The 17,506-nt window shown below is 40.0% G+C and overlaps 1 protein-coding gene across 1 annotated transcript in view; it reads left to right on the top strand.

Annotated features, from left to right (window-relative positions):
- LOC110533823 (teneurin-1) overlaps positions 1-17,506 on the top strand; it is a 185,580-nt gene that overhangs the window by 51,387 nt on the left and 116,687 nt on the right. The window contains exon 3 of the mRNA XM_036990211.2: positions 12,846-13,091. Coding sequence (XP_036846106.2) covers positions 12,846-13,091 — 246 coding nt within the window. The remainder of the gene's footprint in view (positions 1-12,845; positions 13,092-17,506) is intronic.

Here is a 17,506-nt window from a genome sequence, read left to right as displayed (position 1 = left end):
AGCCAGTCACAATGAGATTGTTAAATAGTAATTAAATTGAAATAGTAATTCGTTTTGATTTGTGCTGCGGGCATTTATACGGTAAAGGCCCATTCCATTTTGCAGTTATTGATAAACGCACGGGTTCCAGGTTAATCAGTTTTCCTTGCACAGGTTATGGTCAGTTATGATGTCAAAATGGCAGAGAGGTTGCAGGGGAGACAGGCAAATGCAGTGTGATTGTATGCATGGTAAGACTTATCATGACATTGCAGCTAGCCAAATGAATTTTATAATCTCATGTCCCCGTATCCACATATCCCCTGGTAAATGTATGAAAACTCTACTCTGCTGCTACCTGCAGTGACTATGGAAGGATTGCATGCTAATGTGGAAGGTAGACTCGGTTGAATGTTATTGTGAAAAATAAGAATTACAGAGGTAATGCAGTTATTCCATAAATTGTTTCCTAGTCTAGCTAGTCACACATAGGAGCTTTTTAACACCTTAGGGCTGTGTTGGGGTTTGGGGGGTGGGATGGGATAGGGATGGGGGGGAGTGTATAATTATGTTTGAATTGACTTTTTCTCTGTACAATATAACACAATCACACCTCTATTCTAACCACTCTAAACAATGATTGTTAGGAAATGAGAATAGGAAATGAGTGTTACAGGGAAAACACAAAACTCACTTATCGAATTATGAATGGTTTTAGTGGTGATGTTTCTACTCAGTTTTTCATTGCACAGTCTATATTGTTATCTACCTTATTCACTGAACACATAGTGCAGTATGCCATCACTGTCTCTTGAAGGTTCCTCATACAAAAATGTCACAAATGGTCTGCTTCAGGAAGACATAAAATACCACTATGGAGGTTATTTCAGGTCCCATCTAAACCACTGGTTGACTATTTACCTTTCACAATATACAGTTGAAGTCGGAAGTTTACATACACTTAGGTTGGAGTCATTAAAACACGTTTTTCAACCACTCCACAAATTTCTTGTTAACAAACTATAGCTTTGGCAAGTCGGTTAGGACATCTACTTTGTGTACCAACAAATGTTTACAGACAGATTATTTCACTTATAATTCACTGTATCACAATTCCAGTGGGTCAGAGGTTTACATGCACTAAGTTGACTGTGCCTTTAAACAGCTTGGAAAATTCCAGAAAATGATGTCATGGCTTTAGAAGCTTCTGCTAGGCTAATTGACATAATTTGAGTCAATTGGGGGTGTACCTGTGGATTTATTTCAAACTCAGTGCCTCTTTGCTTGACATCATGGGAAAATCAAAAGAAATCAGCCAAAAATTGTAGAACTCCACAAGCCTGGTTCATCCTTGGGAGCAATTTCCAAATGCCTGAAGGTGCCACGTTCATCTGTACAAACAATAGTACGCAAGTATAAACATCATGGGACCACGCAGCCGTCATACCGCTCAGGAAGGAGACGCATTCTGTCTCCTAGAGATTAACCTACTTTGGTGCGGAAAGTGAAAATCAATCCCAGAACAACAGCAAAGGACCTTGTGAAGATGCTGGAGGAAACAGGTACAAAAGTATCTATATCCACAGTAAATCGAGTCCTAAATCGACTTAACCTGAAAGGCTGCTCAGCAAGGAAGAAGCCCCTGCTCCAAAACCGCCATAAAAAAGCCAGACTACGGTTTGCAACTGCACATGGGGACAAAGATTGTAATTTTCTGAGAAATGTCCTCTGGTCTGATGAAACAAAAATAGAACTGTTTGGCCATAATGACCATCGTTATGTTTGGAGGAAAAAGGGGGAGGCTTGCAAGCCGAAGAACACCATTCCAACCGTGAAGCACAGGGGTGGCAGCATCATGTTGTGGGGGTGCTTTACTGCAAGAGGAACTGGTGCACTTCACAAAATAGATGGCATCATGATGGAGGAAAATAATGTGGCTATATTGAAGCAACATCTCAAGACACCAGTCAGGAAGTTAAAGCTTGGTCGCAAATGGGTCTTCCAAATGGACAATGACCAAATGGACAATGACCCCAAGCATACTTGGGCAAAATGGCTTAAGGACAACGGAGTCAAGGTATTGGAGTGGCCATCACAAAGCCCTGACCTCAATCCCATAGAGAATTTGTGGGCAGAACTGAAACACTGTGTGCGAGCAAGGAGGCCTACAAACCAGACTCAGTTACACCAGCTCTGTCAGGAGGAATGTGCCAAAATTCACCCAACTTATTGTGGAAAGCTTGTGGAAGACTACCCGAAATGTTTGACCCAGGTTAAACAATTTGAAGGCATTGCTACCAAATACTAATTGAGTGTATGTAAACTTCTGACCCACTGGGAATGTGATGAAAGAAATAAAAGCTGAAATAAATCATTCTCTCTAGTATTATTCTGACATTTCACATTCTTAAAATAAATTGGGGATCCTAACTAACCTATGACAGGGAATTTGTATTATCTTAATAGTGACATTATTTTAATAGTGATAGTACATCTGTAACGCAGTAGTTCAACTTTGATCAGTGTTGCTGTTTTCATTGTTTTACATGGAAATTCTTCTAACCATATTCTGTCTCTTTATGCAGTCCTGGAATAATTGCAGTTCTGAAATATAGTTGACATGACATATTCCTTGATCATTGTACGTTAATTTGAGTCATTTGAAGGTAAGAATTGAAGACATGCTGAAGATGTCTTCAGTATTATGACTATAATTTCTATAATAACAATTTATATGAGGATAATTTGTTATAATGCCTATCAGTAATTGATCATCTGATGATTAGAGTCGGCATTTCTAAGTCAAATGATGATTTAAGATACATGATTTAAGATATAACACTTAACATTTATTTTACATATAGTATACTGTATTTGAAGGCAAAATGTGCATATGAATAACACCTGAACAGCATCTCCCTCACATTGATATGATTAGCAGTGCTCTATTTCTAATCAGATCATCATTTATATACCGTAGTATCTTATTTTCCTTAGATTTACCTTAAAACTTATGCGAATGATGGACGATACATAGTCTTGTCTTAACTGCAAATGTGAGCTTAAATCGGCTTTCAGCTCCCATGTATTACGGTATTCAAATGATACACCGAACAAAACATTTGGTTCTGGTTACCTTGGAAACTGCATAAAATGAACAAATGACATTTGCTTGGAGCAGCATCTTTTTCAACCTGAACAGATTGATTGCAAAACAGTATGCACATGATTTCATCCCCTATCGTGGAGAGGACAACATTATCAGGAGTGATTGGGGAAAAAATCGATACAGTTACAGTTATCGCAATATTTAGGATGATATTATATTGATACTTTGACACCAAGTATCGATTTGTAAAAAAACAAAAAATACATACTGTATACAGTGAGCTCAATGTATTGGGACAGTGAAACATTTTTTGGGGGTGGGGGGGGGGGGGTGTTCTGTGCTCCAGCACTTTGGATTTGAAATTATACAATGAGTATGAGGTTAGAGTGAAGATTGTCAGTTGAATTTGAGGGTAGCATCCACATTGATGTAGAAGTGTCTAGAAACATATTATTATTATTTTTGTATTTTAACCCCTTTTCCTTCTGAATTACGATCTTGTCTCATGTCTGCAACTCTCCAACGGGCTCGGAGAGGTCAAGGTTGAGTCATGAATCCTCCGAAATATGACCCGCCAAACCGCACACCCACCCGCTTAACCCAGAAGCCATCCGCACCAACCTTTCAGAGGAAACACCGCTCAACTGATGACCGAAGTCAGTCTGCAGGCGCCCGGCCCACCACAAGGAGTCGCTAGAGCCCGATGAGCCCCCGGCCAAATCCTCCCATAACCCGGACAATTGTGCGCCGCCCTATGTCTTACTTCAATTAGCCACGAAATCCCTAGTTTGAAAGCAAATGTGCGGTGCCATTTCCCTTGAATTTACCCATACATGGGCTAGCTGTCTAGCAGAGTTTCAGCCAATGAGATTCAGCCCCTCGCCATTAGAGTGACAGCTGGCAAGACACACACACACATACACACACACACACACACACACACACACACACGCACACACACACACACACATACACACACACAGTAGAGCGAGAGAGAGAGCAATGACGTGGTTCACATCTGCACATTTGTGACATAGTACGCAATTTTCAGGGACCACTTCTGGCTTGTGGACGCTACCTTCCGAACTACTGGTGAAAAAGTATACAGAAGTACGAGAGAATGTCTTTAAATAGTGAGTCAACATGTTTTCATCACTTTTATTTCCATGACTGATCAAAACCTGGTTTTATTATGTCTCTCTCTTGTCTCTCTGAAGCAGACATATAATGAGCAATATGTTTTGAACATCTAATCGCAATACATATAGAATGGTAAGAATCGCAATAAATATTGTATCGTGATAATATTGTAACATGAGGTCCCTGGCAATTCCCATCCCAAATTTTCAATGCTCATTTGTGTCCATTTTTCACTGTTGCCTCCATTTCGCGGCTGTGATTTTAAGGGGCAGGAGGTTGTAGAGAGGTATTCACTGACAAGAAATTGGTCAAGGACATGGGTTCCTGACTGGCGTAATTAGTGTAGAGATTATTACTTGAGAGTGAGGTCAGGCAAGTCACCTTGGTGAGGGATTCTCAAGAGCAGTTTAAAGAAAGACGACCCCTCTCCATATGCAAGCCGCACCGCAGTGTTGAGTACAGACCATGGCCACAGACTGATATTAGTCTAGTCACACAGGATTTTGATCTACGCCAGATTATTGTACAGCCCAGACAAACCCATTGAAACTGTTGCTAAAACAATTTAACTAAAATGTTTGTTTTTTTAATGATCAATAAATGAATGAAATACTTAATGAAAGAAATCACTATACAGTATAACAGGCCTCGGTAATCTGCAATCCTTTACTCTTAGTTCTCAGTTTATTAGGTACACCCACCTAGTACCAAGTCAGACCCCCTTTTCCTCAGTGTGCCTGGATAGTTCCGCACACCATTATACCACCACCATCAGCCTGTATCGTTGAGACCAGGCAGGTTGGGGCCATGGACTCTGCTGCTTACGCCAAATCCTGACTCAGCATGACATAACAGGATCCGGGATTCGTCGGACCATGTTTTTCGACTGCTCAATTGTCCAGTGTTGGTGATCGCGTGCCCACTGGAGCCGATTCTTCTTGTTTTTAGCTGATAGGAGTGGAACCCTGTTGGTCGTCTGCTGCAATAGCCCATCCGTGACAAGGACCGACAAGTTGTGCATTCTGAGATGCCGTTCTTCACACCACTGTTGTACCGTGCCGTTATTTGCCTGTTTGTGGCACGCCTTTTAGCTTGAACGATTCTTGCCATTCTCCTTCGACCTCTCATCAACAAGCTGTTTTCGCCCATAGAACTGAAGCTGACTGGATGTTTTTTGTGTTTTGCACCAGTCTTTGTATACCCTACACACTGTCGTGCATGAAAAGCGCAGGACGCCGGCCATTTTCTGCTCAAAGTCGCTTAGGTCACTCTTTTTTCCCATTTTAACGAACGAATTTTAATCGAACGGTAACTGGATGCCTGTCTGCCTGCTTTATATAGCAAGTCATGACCAAGTGACTGTCACGCCCTGGCCATAGAGAGGCTTTTATTCTCTATTTTGGTTAGGCCAGGGTGTGACTAGGGTGGTCATTCTAGTTTCTTTATTTCTATGTTTTGGCCGGGTATGGTTCTCAATCAGGGACTGCTGTCTATCGTTGTCTCTGATTGGGAATCATACTTAGGCAGCCTTTTTCCCACCTGCGTTTTGTGGGTAGTTGTTTTCTGTATAGTTTATGCACCTTACAGAACTGTTTCGGTTTTCCCTCATGTTTATTTTGTTTGAGTGTTTTGTGATCAAATAAAATCATGAACACGTACAACGCTGCGCTTTGGTCCGATCCTCATTACGACGAGAGCCATGACAGTGACTCACTGTCTGTAGGAACAAACTATTTTCGTTAATGGGCTGGTGTACCTAAAAAACTGTCCACTGAGTGTATGTCACACTTTTATCTAGTTTTGATAAGAAAATGTAATTAGATAATGTACAGTTCATGTCTGTGTGTAAGGGTAAAGTGACGGTACTCTGTTATATTTCATTGTTTTTTAGTTATGTGACCCAGTCTTTATCATAAATATCTCTAAGGTGAAGTCAATTCGATCTCAGCAGTGTAAATGTTGATAAAGATTGATCCGCTACTGTTGGAAGTTATGATTTGACCAAACTGTGCAGAACAGATTAGGAATAAAATAGGATGCGTCATCCACTTTGGTGTAAGTGAATGTATTGTTGAAAAGGATGCACATAGACACTTTTCACAGCTGGTATGTAGGTGCAAAACGGACGTGGGAGAAGTGTATCTAATTTTCCCAGGTAAGTGCTTCATTAAATATTTTTGCTGCTCTTTCAAGTGAAAACAAAACTCGCCTAATTGTGTCCCTCCAACAATGACCTAGAAATCTGAAAGTGTTTTTAGTTTCCACGCTTGCGAGTTAAGATTAGTATTCTTAGTTCTGAATTATTTGAAGGATATCGTATTGTTTTCCGTCTTGAAAGGTAACTGGAGGAATCACTGTTCAGCCATCCCTGATCGGGAGGTGGTGAAAACAGATGGTGCTCCCAACGCCTCATTCTGTGAGAATACTCACAGCATCCACACACTTCCACAATGCCTCTCCAATTTCTGAACATCCAATGGAGAGAAAAAGAGATGTTAGTTTTTCTTCTATACTGAGTGGATCTATACTTATGAACTCTTGCTTAGACTTAAACTTTTCCCGAAAATGCAATGTTAGCTTTTCCCCTGAGATTACATGGCACACATAGCCCTATGCTAACATGACCAGCATGATTATTTCCTGTAACAAATTCCACAACAGCCAAATAAAAAGGTTCACTGTCACGTTCTGACTTTAGTTCTTTTATTATGTCTTTGTTTTAGTATGGTCAGGGTGTGAGTTGGGTGGGTTGTCTATGTTCCTTTTTCTATGTTTTGAGATTTCTGTGTTTGGCCTGGTATGGTTCTCAATCGGAGGCAGCTGTTTATCGTTGTCCCTGATTGAGAACCATATTTAGGTAGCCTGGTTTCACTTTTGAGTTGTGGGTGAATATTTTCCGTGTCAGTGTTTGTACCACACGGGACTGTTTCGTTTGTTTCACTTTGTTATTTTGTATTTTGTAGTGTTCAGTTTGACTTATTAAAATGGACACTCACCACGCTGAAAATTGGTCCGATCTCTCTTACTCCTCATCAGAGGAAGACGAAGAACGTTACACTCACGTATTTGGATGTGATCAAACACTTTTTCATGAAATTGTTGTTAACAGGTGTCAAAGAAACACGTTCTGCTAATCAAAGTTACTAAAATCACATGTTTGAGTGACTGGTCAAATAGCTCTCAGTGTAGGGAGCCTAGCACCTGACAATTTTTGTAGTTTACAGTTTTTCTTCTTCTTTGTAATGTAGAATTACATTTATTGTGTTACTTTGTTAAGAATACATTAAATGAGGAGCTGCGTCTTTCTCCAGCCTTGTAGACAAACAGACTGCTAATAATCATGTATTACATATATTGCATGTATTTGTACATTTAACTGCACAACATTGTTCATGCATTATTCAAATGATCTACTTTGTCACATATGTGTTATTTGAATCGAGGACCAGCAGGAGAAAGTTTTTTCTATAAATAAAAAAATGTTGCATAGGGGATTTGATCCCCTACAAAAAGTTTCCAAGCACACCGCATTGCCACCTGGCAATGATAACAAATTACAGTACATTACTGCTGTCTAACAATACCATGAGCCTATCTGAATTAGGTTTGATGATGTTCTATAAACATCCTATATCTTTTTTCCCTCATAAAAGCACATGGATGTGTGTGAAATAGATAAGCAAAAACGTGGAGTTTTGTCATATATGAGAAAACGTTACTTTAGAATTTTTGTCTAACGTTAGTAGCCTAGTCAAGGATGCATCATGTCGGCTTGGCCGGTATTCAGATTTTCATACCTTTGTAACATCCTTGTGCCATCCCGGGGTACACAGTATTACCAGCATTGAACATAATGGGTGCTATTTTCAAATGCAGAATACTCCACTGTAATCTGAAGGTTAGCAATGCCTGTAAATTCCCATAGCGGATGCTAGCTAAATGCTAACAAGTGCATGCAAAAATTGTATACGGTCTCTGACAAACTATTTGCAGGACAGACAGCTGACAAAGATATACAAATAACAAAAAAAATGTTACTCACAGTTTTCTGCACACATAAAACATTAGACAGAATGGTCTTAATCCAGGGTGGAATTCTCAGCTGTTACCAAGAGAAGCTTGATTTTGCAAGAAGCTAACCACTTTGAATAACTAGCGACTAATACCCTTTACAGAACCCAATTCATACAGTCCCATTTTTACCACATTCTTGCCAGGATAAGCATTTTATATCTCCCGTGCACTTATAGGCAAGTTTAGGAGCAGAGTTAGATGTGGGCCGATGTGGTTGGACGTCTATTTGAATAAATCCATTGTATATAAACCATCACAAATAAATACTTTAAAAAATGTATTTTAGGCAGGTCCTAAGAAACATTGCAAGACTAAAGTTATTTTCAAATTAATATGGCATATTTTGAGTTTAATGATGTTACTGGTCTGGAAAGCCTAAAGGCTACATGGGTGCGCCATGCACATGAAATCAATAGATATTTTGTTAATTAAACAGACAAAACACTTAGACTACCCTGATCACAGTCAACACACATATTTTATAGTAGGCTAAGAATGTAATGACATATAACAATATAACTTGCGTCATGGCAACGTGTGGAACCGCAAAATAATAGGCCTACACTTGATTTAGGCTACATTATTGCATGCAAAATGTTTCTAATCAGTGATAGATGAGCAAACAAATAGATGAGCTATACAATCTCCACTTGGTTGCCCAGCCAGAGAAGTCACAAATAGACAGATGGAGATTCAGTAAAACAAAATTGATTGATTAAGACAAGTCGCAAGCTTTTGGTCGGCCTAGGATACTAAGCGACTGCGAGTGAACAGCAAAATAATCCACTTGTTTGGCCTAAACTACAGTGTATTCGGAAAGTATTCAGACCCCTTGACTTTTTCCACATTTTGTTAAGTTGCAGCCTTACTCATCAAATTACTCATCAATCTACACACAATACCCCATAATGACAAAGGGAAAATATGTTTTTAGAATTTTTTTCAGATGTATAAAACAAAATGAAATACCTTATTTACATAAGTATTCAGACCCTTTGCTATGAGACACGAAATTGAGCTCAGGTGCATCCTGTCTCTACAACTTGAGTCCACCTGTGGTAAATTCAATTGATTGGACATAATTTGGAAAGGCACACACCTGTCTATATAAGGTCCCACAGTTGACAGTGCATGTCAGAGAAAAAAACAAGTCATGAAGTCAAAGGAATTGTCCGTAGGACCCTGAGACAGGACTGTGTCGAGGCAAAGATCTGGGGAAGGGTACCAAAACATGTCTGCAAAATTGAAAGCCCCCAAGGACACAGTGGCCTCTATCATTCTTAAATGGAAGAAGAGCTGGCCTCCCTGCCAAACTGAGCAATCGGGGGAGAAGGGCCTTGGTCAGGGAGGTCACCAAGAACCCGATGGTCACTCTGACAGAGCTCCAGAGTTCCTTTGTGGAGATGGGAGAACCTTCCAGAAGGACAACCGTCTCTGCAGCACTCCACCAATCAGGCCTTTATTGTAGAGTGGCCAGACAGAAGCCACTCCTCAGTAAATGGCATATGACAGCCCTCTTTGAGTTTTCCAAAAGGTACCTAAAGACTCTCAGACCATTAGAAACAAGATTCTCTGGTCTGATGAAATAAAGATTGAACTCTTTGGCCTGAATGTCAAGCATCATGAGTAATGTCTGGAGTAATCCCCGGGGGGATGTATTAAAAATGTGCAAAAATGTCAAAAAATATGGTTTTGTTTTGTCATTATGGGGTATTATGTGTAGATTGATGAGGAAAAAAAATCTGTTTAATCTATTTTAATCAAAATCAAATCAAATCAAATGTATTTATATAGCCCTTCGTACATCAGCTGATATCTCAAAGTGCTGTACAGAAACCCAGCCTAAAACCCCAAACAGCAAGCAATGCAGGTGTAGAAGCACGGTAGCTAGGAAAAACTCCCTAGAAAGGCCAAAACCTAGGAAGAAACCTAGAGAGGAACCAGGCTATGTGGGGTGGCCAGTCCTCTTCTGGCTGTGCCGGGTGGAGATTATAACAAAACATGGTCAAGATGTTCAAATGTTCATAAATGACCAGCATGGTCGAATAATAATAAGGCAGAACAGTTGAAACTGGAGCAGCAGCACAGTCAGGTGGACTGGGGATTAAGTCTGTAATTTAACAAAATGCAAATGCACTGTACATACACTAACATGCTGGCAAAATGTTCTGATTGTCCTAATAAATGAGCCAACTAGGCAAGATTATCATGAGCAGCACTCACCTCAATTTAGCTAACATTTCCACAGCCTAATTGTAGCCTAACCAATACCCAAACTGAGATTTATTTTTACTATTTTCTACATTGTAGAATAATAGTGAAAATATCAAAACTATGAAATAACATATGGAATAATGTAGTAACAAAACAAGTGTTAAACAGATTCTTCAAAGTAGCCACCCTTTGCCTTCATGACAGCTTTGCACACTCTTGGCATTTTCTCAACCAACTTCATGAGGTAGTCACCTGCAATGCGTTTCAATTAACAGTTGTGCCTTGTTAAAAGTTAATTTGTGGAATTTCTTTCTTAATGCGTTTGAGCTAATCACTTGTAGGGTGGTATACAGAAGATAGCACTATTTGGTAAAATGCCATATTATAGCAAGAACAGCTCAAACAAGTAAAGATAAATGACAGTCCATCATTCTTCAAGTGCAGTCGCAAAAACCATCAAGCACTATGATAAAACTGGCTCTCATGAGGACAGCCACAGGAAAGGAAGACCCAGAGTTACCTCTGCTGAAGAGGATAAGATCATTAGAGTTACCAGCCTCAGAAATTGCAGCCCAAATAAATGCTTCACGGAGTTCAAGTAACAGACACATCTCAACATCAACTGTTCAGAGGAGACTGTGTGAATCAGTCCTTCATGGTTGAATTGCTGCAAAGAAAGTCCTAAAGGACACCAATGAGAAGAAGAGACTTGCTTGAGCAAAAAACATGAGCAATGGACATTAGACCAGTGGAAATCTGTCCTTTGGTCTGGTGAGTCCAAATTTGAGATTTGTGGTTCTAACCCCCGTGTCTTTGTGAGACTGAATGGATAACCTTTGCATGTGTACATCCAACCATGAAGCATGGAGGAGGAGGTGTGATGGTGTGGGGGTGACACTGTCAGTGATTTATTTAGAATTCAAGGCACACTTAACCACCATTGCTACCACAGCATTCTGTAGCAATACGCCATCCCATCTGGCTTGCGCTTAGTGGGACTATCATTTGTTTTTCAACAGGACAATGAACCCAACACACTTTCAGGCTGTGTAAGGGCTTTTTCACCAAGAACGAGAGTGATGGAGTGCTGCATCAGATGACCTGGCCTCCACAATCACCCAACCTCAACCCAATTGAGATGGTTTAGGATGAGTTGGACCTCAGAGTGAAGGAAAAGCAGCCAACAAGGGCTCAGCATAAGTGGGAACTCCTTCAAGACTGTTAGAAAAGCATTCCAGGTGAAGCTTGGTGAGAGAATTCTTAGAGTGTACAAAGCTGTCATCAAGGCAAAGGGTGGCTACTTTGAAGAATCTACATTTTAAAATATATTTTTATGGTTACTACATGATTCTATATGTGTTATTCATAGTTTTGATATATTCACTATTATTCTGCAATGTAGAGAATAGTAAAAAAATAAAGAAAAACCCTTGTCCAAACTTTTGACTGGTACTGTAGGTAGCAACGTGCAATAGTAAAAGATCTCTATTCTAAAATAGCTCTGTTCCCCAAGATCTTTATGTAATCGTTACATTTCTCAGGAAAATAAGGACCTAACATTGTTTCGAAAATGATGCACTGATGTGCACTGACAACAATATGACATGTTGCACTCCAGAACAGCCTTTGCAGATTTGCTTTCAATGCTACCAGCTGCCTTTGAATTGATAGAGTATGACAACATGGGGGATACTGTAATACCTATAGAGTGTATTCTTTGAAAAAAAATCGGACTCTTAGAAACGATTTTTGTGTTGTGAGCACTTCCCCATGGGATATGTAAGTGAGCACCAAAAATATATCTTTCCGCTGCCTTATTTGGGAGATCTTAGCACGAGAAAAACTCACTTTACTTCACAGCATGTCCTCCCTGAAACCATATGTCACTATGAATTATCTGATGGTTTTATTAGAATTGAAACAGTCTTTGTTTCTTATTTAGTGGGAATGTTCTTTAGATGGTTGTTCAAAGATTGATGTTTAAAGTTGAGCCATTTAGAGGTCTTTTGTGAATTTGAATGAATAGGTTGAAATAAAGACAAAAAGTATTACATTCCAAAGTATTATCTATTCTACTATTTGTATCATTCCACCAGTTATACAAGGTACTGTAGCTTACAAAGTAGTTTTCTCTTGGCTCTTGCTGTGCCCGCTTATTTAAAATGTTATGAGTTTAGTGTAGTGTATAATACTGTAGTGTATAATAGTTTGTTTTGATACATTATCTTATGTATCACCATAAAACACTCAAAGTGATATGAAAATAAATAAGTAAATATAGCTATTACAGTGTGTGACTTGATTTTTTTATTTCCTTCATCTGTCCTAGACCTGGACCAACTAGCACGGCCCAGTTACCAGGCGGAACTGCGCTCTGCCCCCCAGCACGGCTACCCGCTGGGCATGGGCTCTGATGTGGAAACAGAGACGGAGGGTGGGCCTTCGCCCGACCACGCCCTCAGACTGTGGATGCAGGAGATCAAATCAGAGCACAGCTCATGTCTGTCCAGCAGAGCCAACTCTGTCCTGTCGCTCACCGACACTGAGCAGGAGAGGAAGTCAGATGGAGAGAACGGTAAGACCACCCGGTCTGGGGAATGCAACAACAAGGGGTTATACATCACCTACCTGCATATGCCACTGTCTGTGTGTTCTTACCATTTAATCAAAATGTCTTAAACAAGTAGCTCGTTTTTTGTTTATGACCAGTTCTATGCTGTACTGTACATAGTATTGAGCTTTGCTCAATAGGTACCTATAAATCAGACTAATTTCCATCACTTTGCCATGAAAATAATGAAAATGGTTCCAGCTGAAGTAAAGCTAAACACTTTCAGCCAAATGGTATGTTGTCCACCAAATCTGTCCATGATGCCAACCCAAGATGCCAACCCAAGAACTCCATAGTGACCACTATTGCAGGTGTTAGGTGTAACCTTTTGCAAGGTCCTTAAGGCATTGGGATCTACACTACTACAGTATGACAGTGTGTACTGCAGTCTGTGCTTTATTCACATAATCACAGAAAAGGTTGTTATTCTGAGAAAACATTATTACTCCTGATCATTGCATGCCCCTTGGCAACAAGAGGAATAGAATGATTTTGGGGGTATGTATTTATCTAGGAGACCCAGGGATTCATTCAGTGGGTAATAAAAGCAAGCAAAGAGCAGGCTCAGTCTATTGATCGTCAAGAGAAGTGATATTTGTATCAGGGATGTCACGCTCTTAATTCAGTATGCACACTCTTCAGTGAGAGGCATACAGTTAGTGTGAAATTAAGTTTGTTGTTTGTGTGAGGCACCTTTTCCAGGGTCAAGTCTAATGAGAGAAAAAGGGGTGAGTCTGTAGCAGCCTCGTTTTTCTTGTTGAGGTCTATTCAGAATACCAAATGAGACAGCAGCGTTAGTTACCCATTTCAGGGCTTCAATATCTGTGAAAACTAAATCTACCTATTTGGATGAGAGCACACATCAATTTAATGATATGATTTCTATCATCTTGTTATGTTGAAGGTTTGTCCAAAATTGCTGTTGTATGAGATTTGTGCAGTATGCCATTTTGTGGGAACATTTGAAGAAATAGAGCATCACCAGAGAACATTATTAAAAAGCTGGTGCAGATTTTTATGTTTGAGGGTGCGAGCTTTGGACGGGAGGGGACTGTCCCCTGTGATGCAATGTTACTGCCATTCATATTTACTCCCTCAGCCTTCATATTAACTATTTATCCTGCTAGAAATGTGCATTTGTGAATATTATATATCTGTTGGGACGCATGACCACATTAATCTCAGAGGTCGTTTGGAGACAATGTTGTCATTGTTGTTGCCTTATTATCTTTATCTGTGGAAGAATGTCCCTCAGCATTTATTTATTCTCTGCCAGAAGGATTATCACTCTGGGGAATACAATTGCTGTGAGATGGCTGTGTTTGTAGCGGGAAAATGGTGGGCCTTGTCTCTCTCTTACCATCCCTGTCTCCTGCTGATCTGTTAAGACTGACAGTCCAATGGAAAGGAAGCGCAGGCTGGTGTTTTGAACTGGCATGGCGCTGATGAGGGATGTGATCTGCAATTTTAATGAGCATCAGCGCAGAGGGAAGTTCAGAAGCAGTTTACCTCCCTCCCTCCCTCAGTAAATATCTTGGCTCCTCACTATTATAGTATCTTATGCTATTCCTCCCCCCATGTAAAAAAAACATTATCACTATTTCTTAATGCAGTATTTATCAGTTTACTCTGAACTGAACTGACCACAATACTCCCTTGGAAGAAACCAATTGCTCTTGTTATATTTTGACTACTTGCTGTCACAGTACTCTGTTCTCTCCCGGTATTTCACAGTTTATGTAAAAACGACTATTGTTCTCTAAAGGATTACCATGGATGTAAAACCACTGTGGATGAGTGTAGAAATTGATTCTACAGTATGTACCATAGACAAGCATGAAGGCTAAGGATGAATGTTATTGCAACTGAATGACAAGGCTTCTTGTTTTTCTTTGATTTGGGATGGAGTGAATTAATATAGGGAGGCATTTTCATTGTGTAGAAAGTCCTAAATCATTCTGGAACATCTCCACTATACAGTACAGGTCGTAAACGTGTCATTCTATAACCACATGTTCATATGGCCTCACATAAAGGTCTGTCAATTAGATTATTGTTACATGAAATGTGCCCCTAGTGTTTATTTGCTAGCAGTGCTTTGCCCAGTTCCTTCAGGGTTTGGAAGTGAGATTTGAAAATCTGCTATGGTCAGGCTACACGGTGTATTTGCATATTCCGGTCATGTATCATGCAGCACCTTTGGTTGATTGCCATAAAACCTCCCCTTCGTTCTAGGCTTCTGTTCCCCTTCAGAAAAAAACAAAACAATATCTAACGTCAGCCATTGATGGATGAGGCCACATTGTGGCTGTCACATGCCTGTGTGAGGTTGTCCTCTCCTTATGTTGAGGTTATACCCTGGAGAACATGGCCAGCAGTGTTAGAAATCAGAACATACCTTAGTAATGGAGAAGTAGTAGCACATTGACACTTTCATGTTATGAACAGTATGACTCTCTGATGGATGGCTAACTACATGACAGGCAGACCCTATGAAATATTGAGAATGTGAAGCAACTAAAATAGCTGTACAAAAAGTCCATCTTGAGTCATATTCACTGTGTATCTATTACCTTGCATGAACCCAGATTTCCACAGATGTCAGTTATAGCAGTCACACCAATCTATATGCTCTCCCCGTCCCATGAACTACCATAGTGTTTAGTATTTTTTAAGTTTCTGGAAAATTCAGAGCTGAAGCCAAAACTCTGTGCAAACAGAATTAGTGAAAGAAAAGGTTCCCATCCGATCAATATCTCCTTGTTTGGAAAGTGAGACTTTGTGACAGATTACACGTTAATGCATCTCCTGGATTCAGCTCCCAGTAGCAAAACTCACTCAGTCATTCATGGATTGAAAAGGAATGATTTGCCAACAACAATTTTACCCCATGTTTCAAAAGTTCAAGTTTTATACTGTGGCCTTATATGTATATTTTTGTACTTATCTATTCATTTATTCCTCTTTTATCAATACAGTTCATGCATTATAACTACTTATGTTTATTCATGTTCACTGAATGTTTCGATGTGATTGGTTAAATAGCTGGAGGGTAACAGGCAGTATAAATATTGTAAAACCATCACCCGTTAAAGGATGATGCACATGTACAGTTGAAGTCGGAAGTTTACATACACCTTAGCCAAATACCTTTCAACTCAGTTTTTCACAATTCCTGACATTTAATCCTAGTAAATATTCCCTGTCTTAGGTCAGTTAGGATCACCACTTTATTTTAAGAGTGTGAAATGTCAGAATAATAGTAGAGTGATTTTTTTCAGCTTTTATTTCTTTCATCACATTCCCAGGGGGTCAGAAGTTTACATACACTCAATTAGTATTTGGTAGCATTGTCAAACGTTTCGGGTAGCCTTCCACAAGCTTCCCACAATAAGTTGGGTGAATTTTGGCCCATTCCTACCTGACAGAGCTGGTGTAACTGAGTCAGGTTTGTAGGCCTCCTTGCTCGCACACGCTTTTTCAGTTCTGCCCAAAAATTCTCTATAGGATTGAGGTCAGGGCTTTGTGATGGCCACTCCAATACCCTGATTTTGTTGTCCTTAAGCCATTTTGCCACAACTTTGGAAGTATGCTTGGGGTCATTGTCCATTTGGAAGACCCATTTGTGACCAAGCTTTAACTTCTTGACTGATGTCTTGAGATGTTGCTTCAATATATCCACATATTTTCCTCCTTCATGCAGCCATCTATTTTGTGAAGTGCACCAGTCCCTCCTGCAGCAAAGCACCTCCACAACATGATGCTGCCACTCCCTTGCTTCACGGTTGGGATTATGTTCCACGACTTGCAAGCCTCCCCCTTTTTCCTCCAAACATAACGATGGTCGATATGGCCAAACAGTTTCATCAGACCGGAGGACATTTCTCCAAAAAGTACAATCTTTGTCCCCATGTGCAGTTGCAAACCGTAGTCTGGCTTTTTTATGGCGGTTTTGGAGCAATGGCTTCTTACTTGCTGAGGGCCTTTCAGGTTTTGTCAATATAGGACTCATTTTACTGTGGATATAGATACTTTTGTACCTGTTTCCTCCATCATCTTCACAAGGTCCTTTGCTGTTGTTCTGGGATTGATTTTCACTTTTCGCACCAAAGTATGTTAATCTCTAGGAGACAGAACGCGTCTCCTTCCTGAGCGGTATGACGGCTTCGTGGTCCCATGGTGTTTATACACTGCTCAAAAAAATAAAGGGAACACTTAAACAACACAATGTAACTCCAAGTCAATCACACTTCTGTGAAATCAAACTGTCCACTTAGGAAGCAACACTGATTGACAATAAATTTCACATGCTGTTGTGCAAATGGAATAGACAACAGGTGGAAATTATAGGCAATTAGCAAGACACCCCCAATAAAGGA

This window comes from Oncorhynchus mykiss, chromosome 10, assembly GCF_057628025.1.
Source record: "Oncorhynchus mykiss isolate SJ-2025 chromosome 10, ASM5762802v1, whole genome shotgun sequence".
In the NCBI taxonomy this organism is placed as follows: Eukaryota; Metazoa; Chordata; class Actinopteri; order Salmoniformes; family Salmonidae; genus Oncorhynchus; species Oncorhynchus mykiss.
The sequence above is the reverse complement of the archived record's forward strand: the minus strand, read 5'-3'. Positions and strand labels throughout refer to the sequence as shown.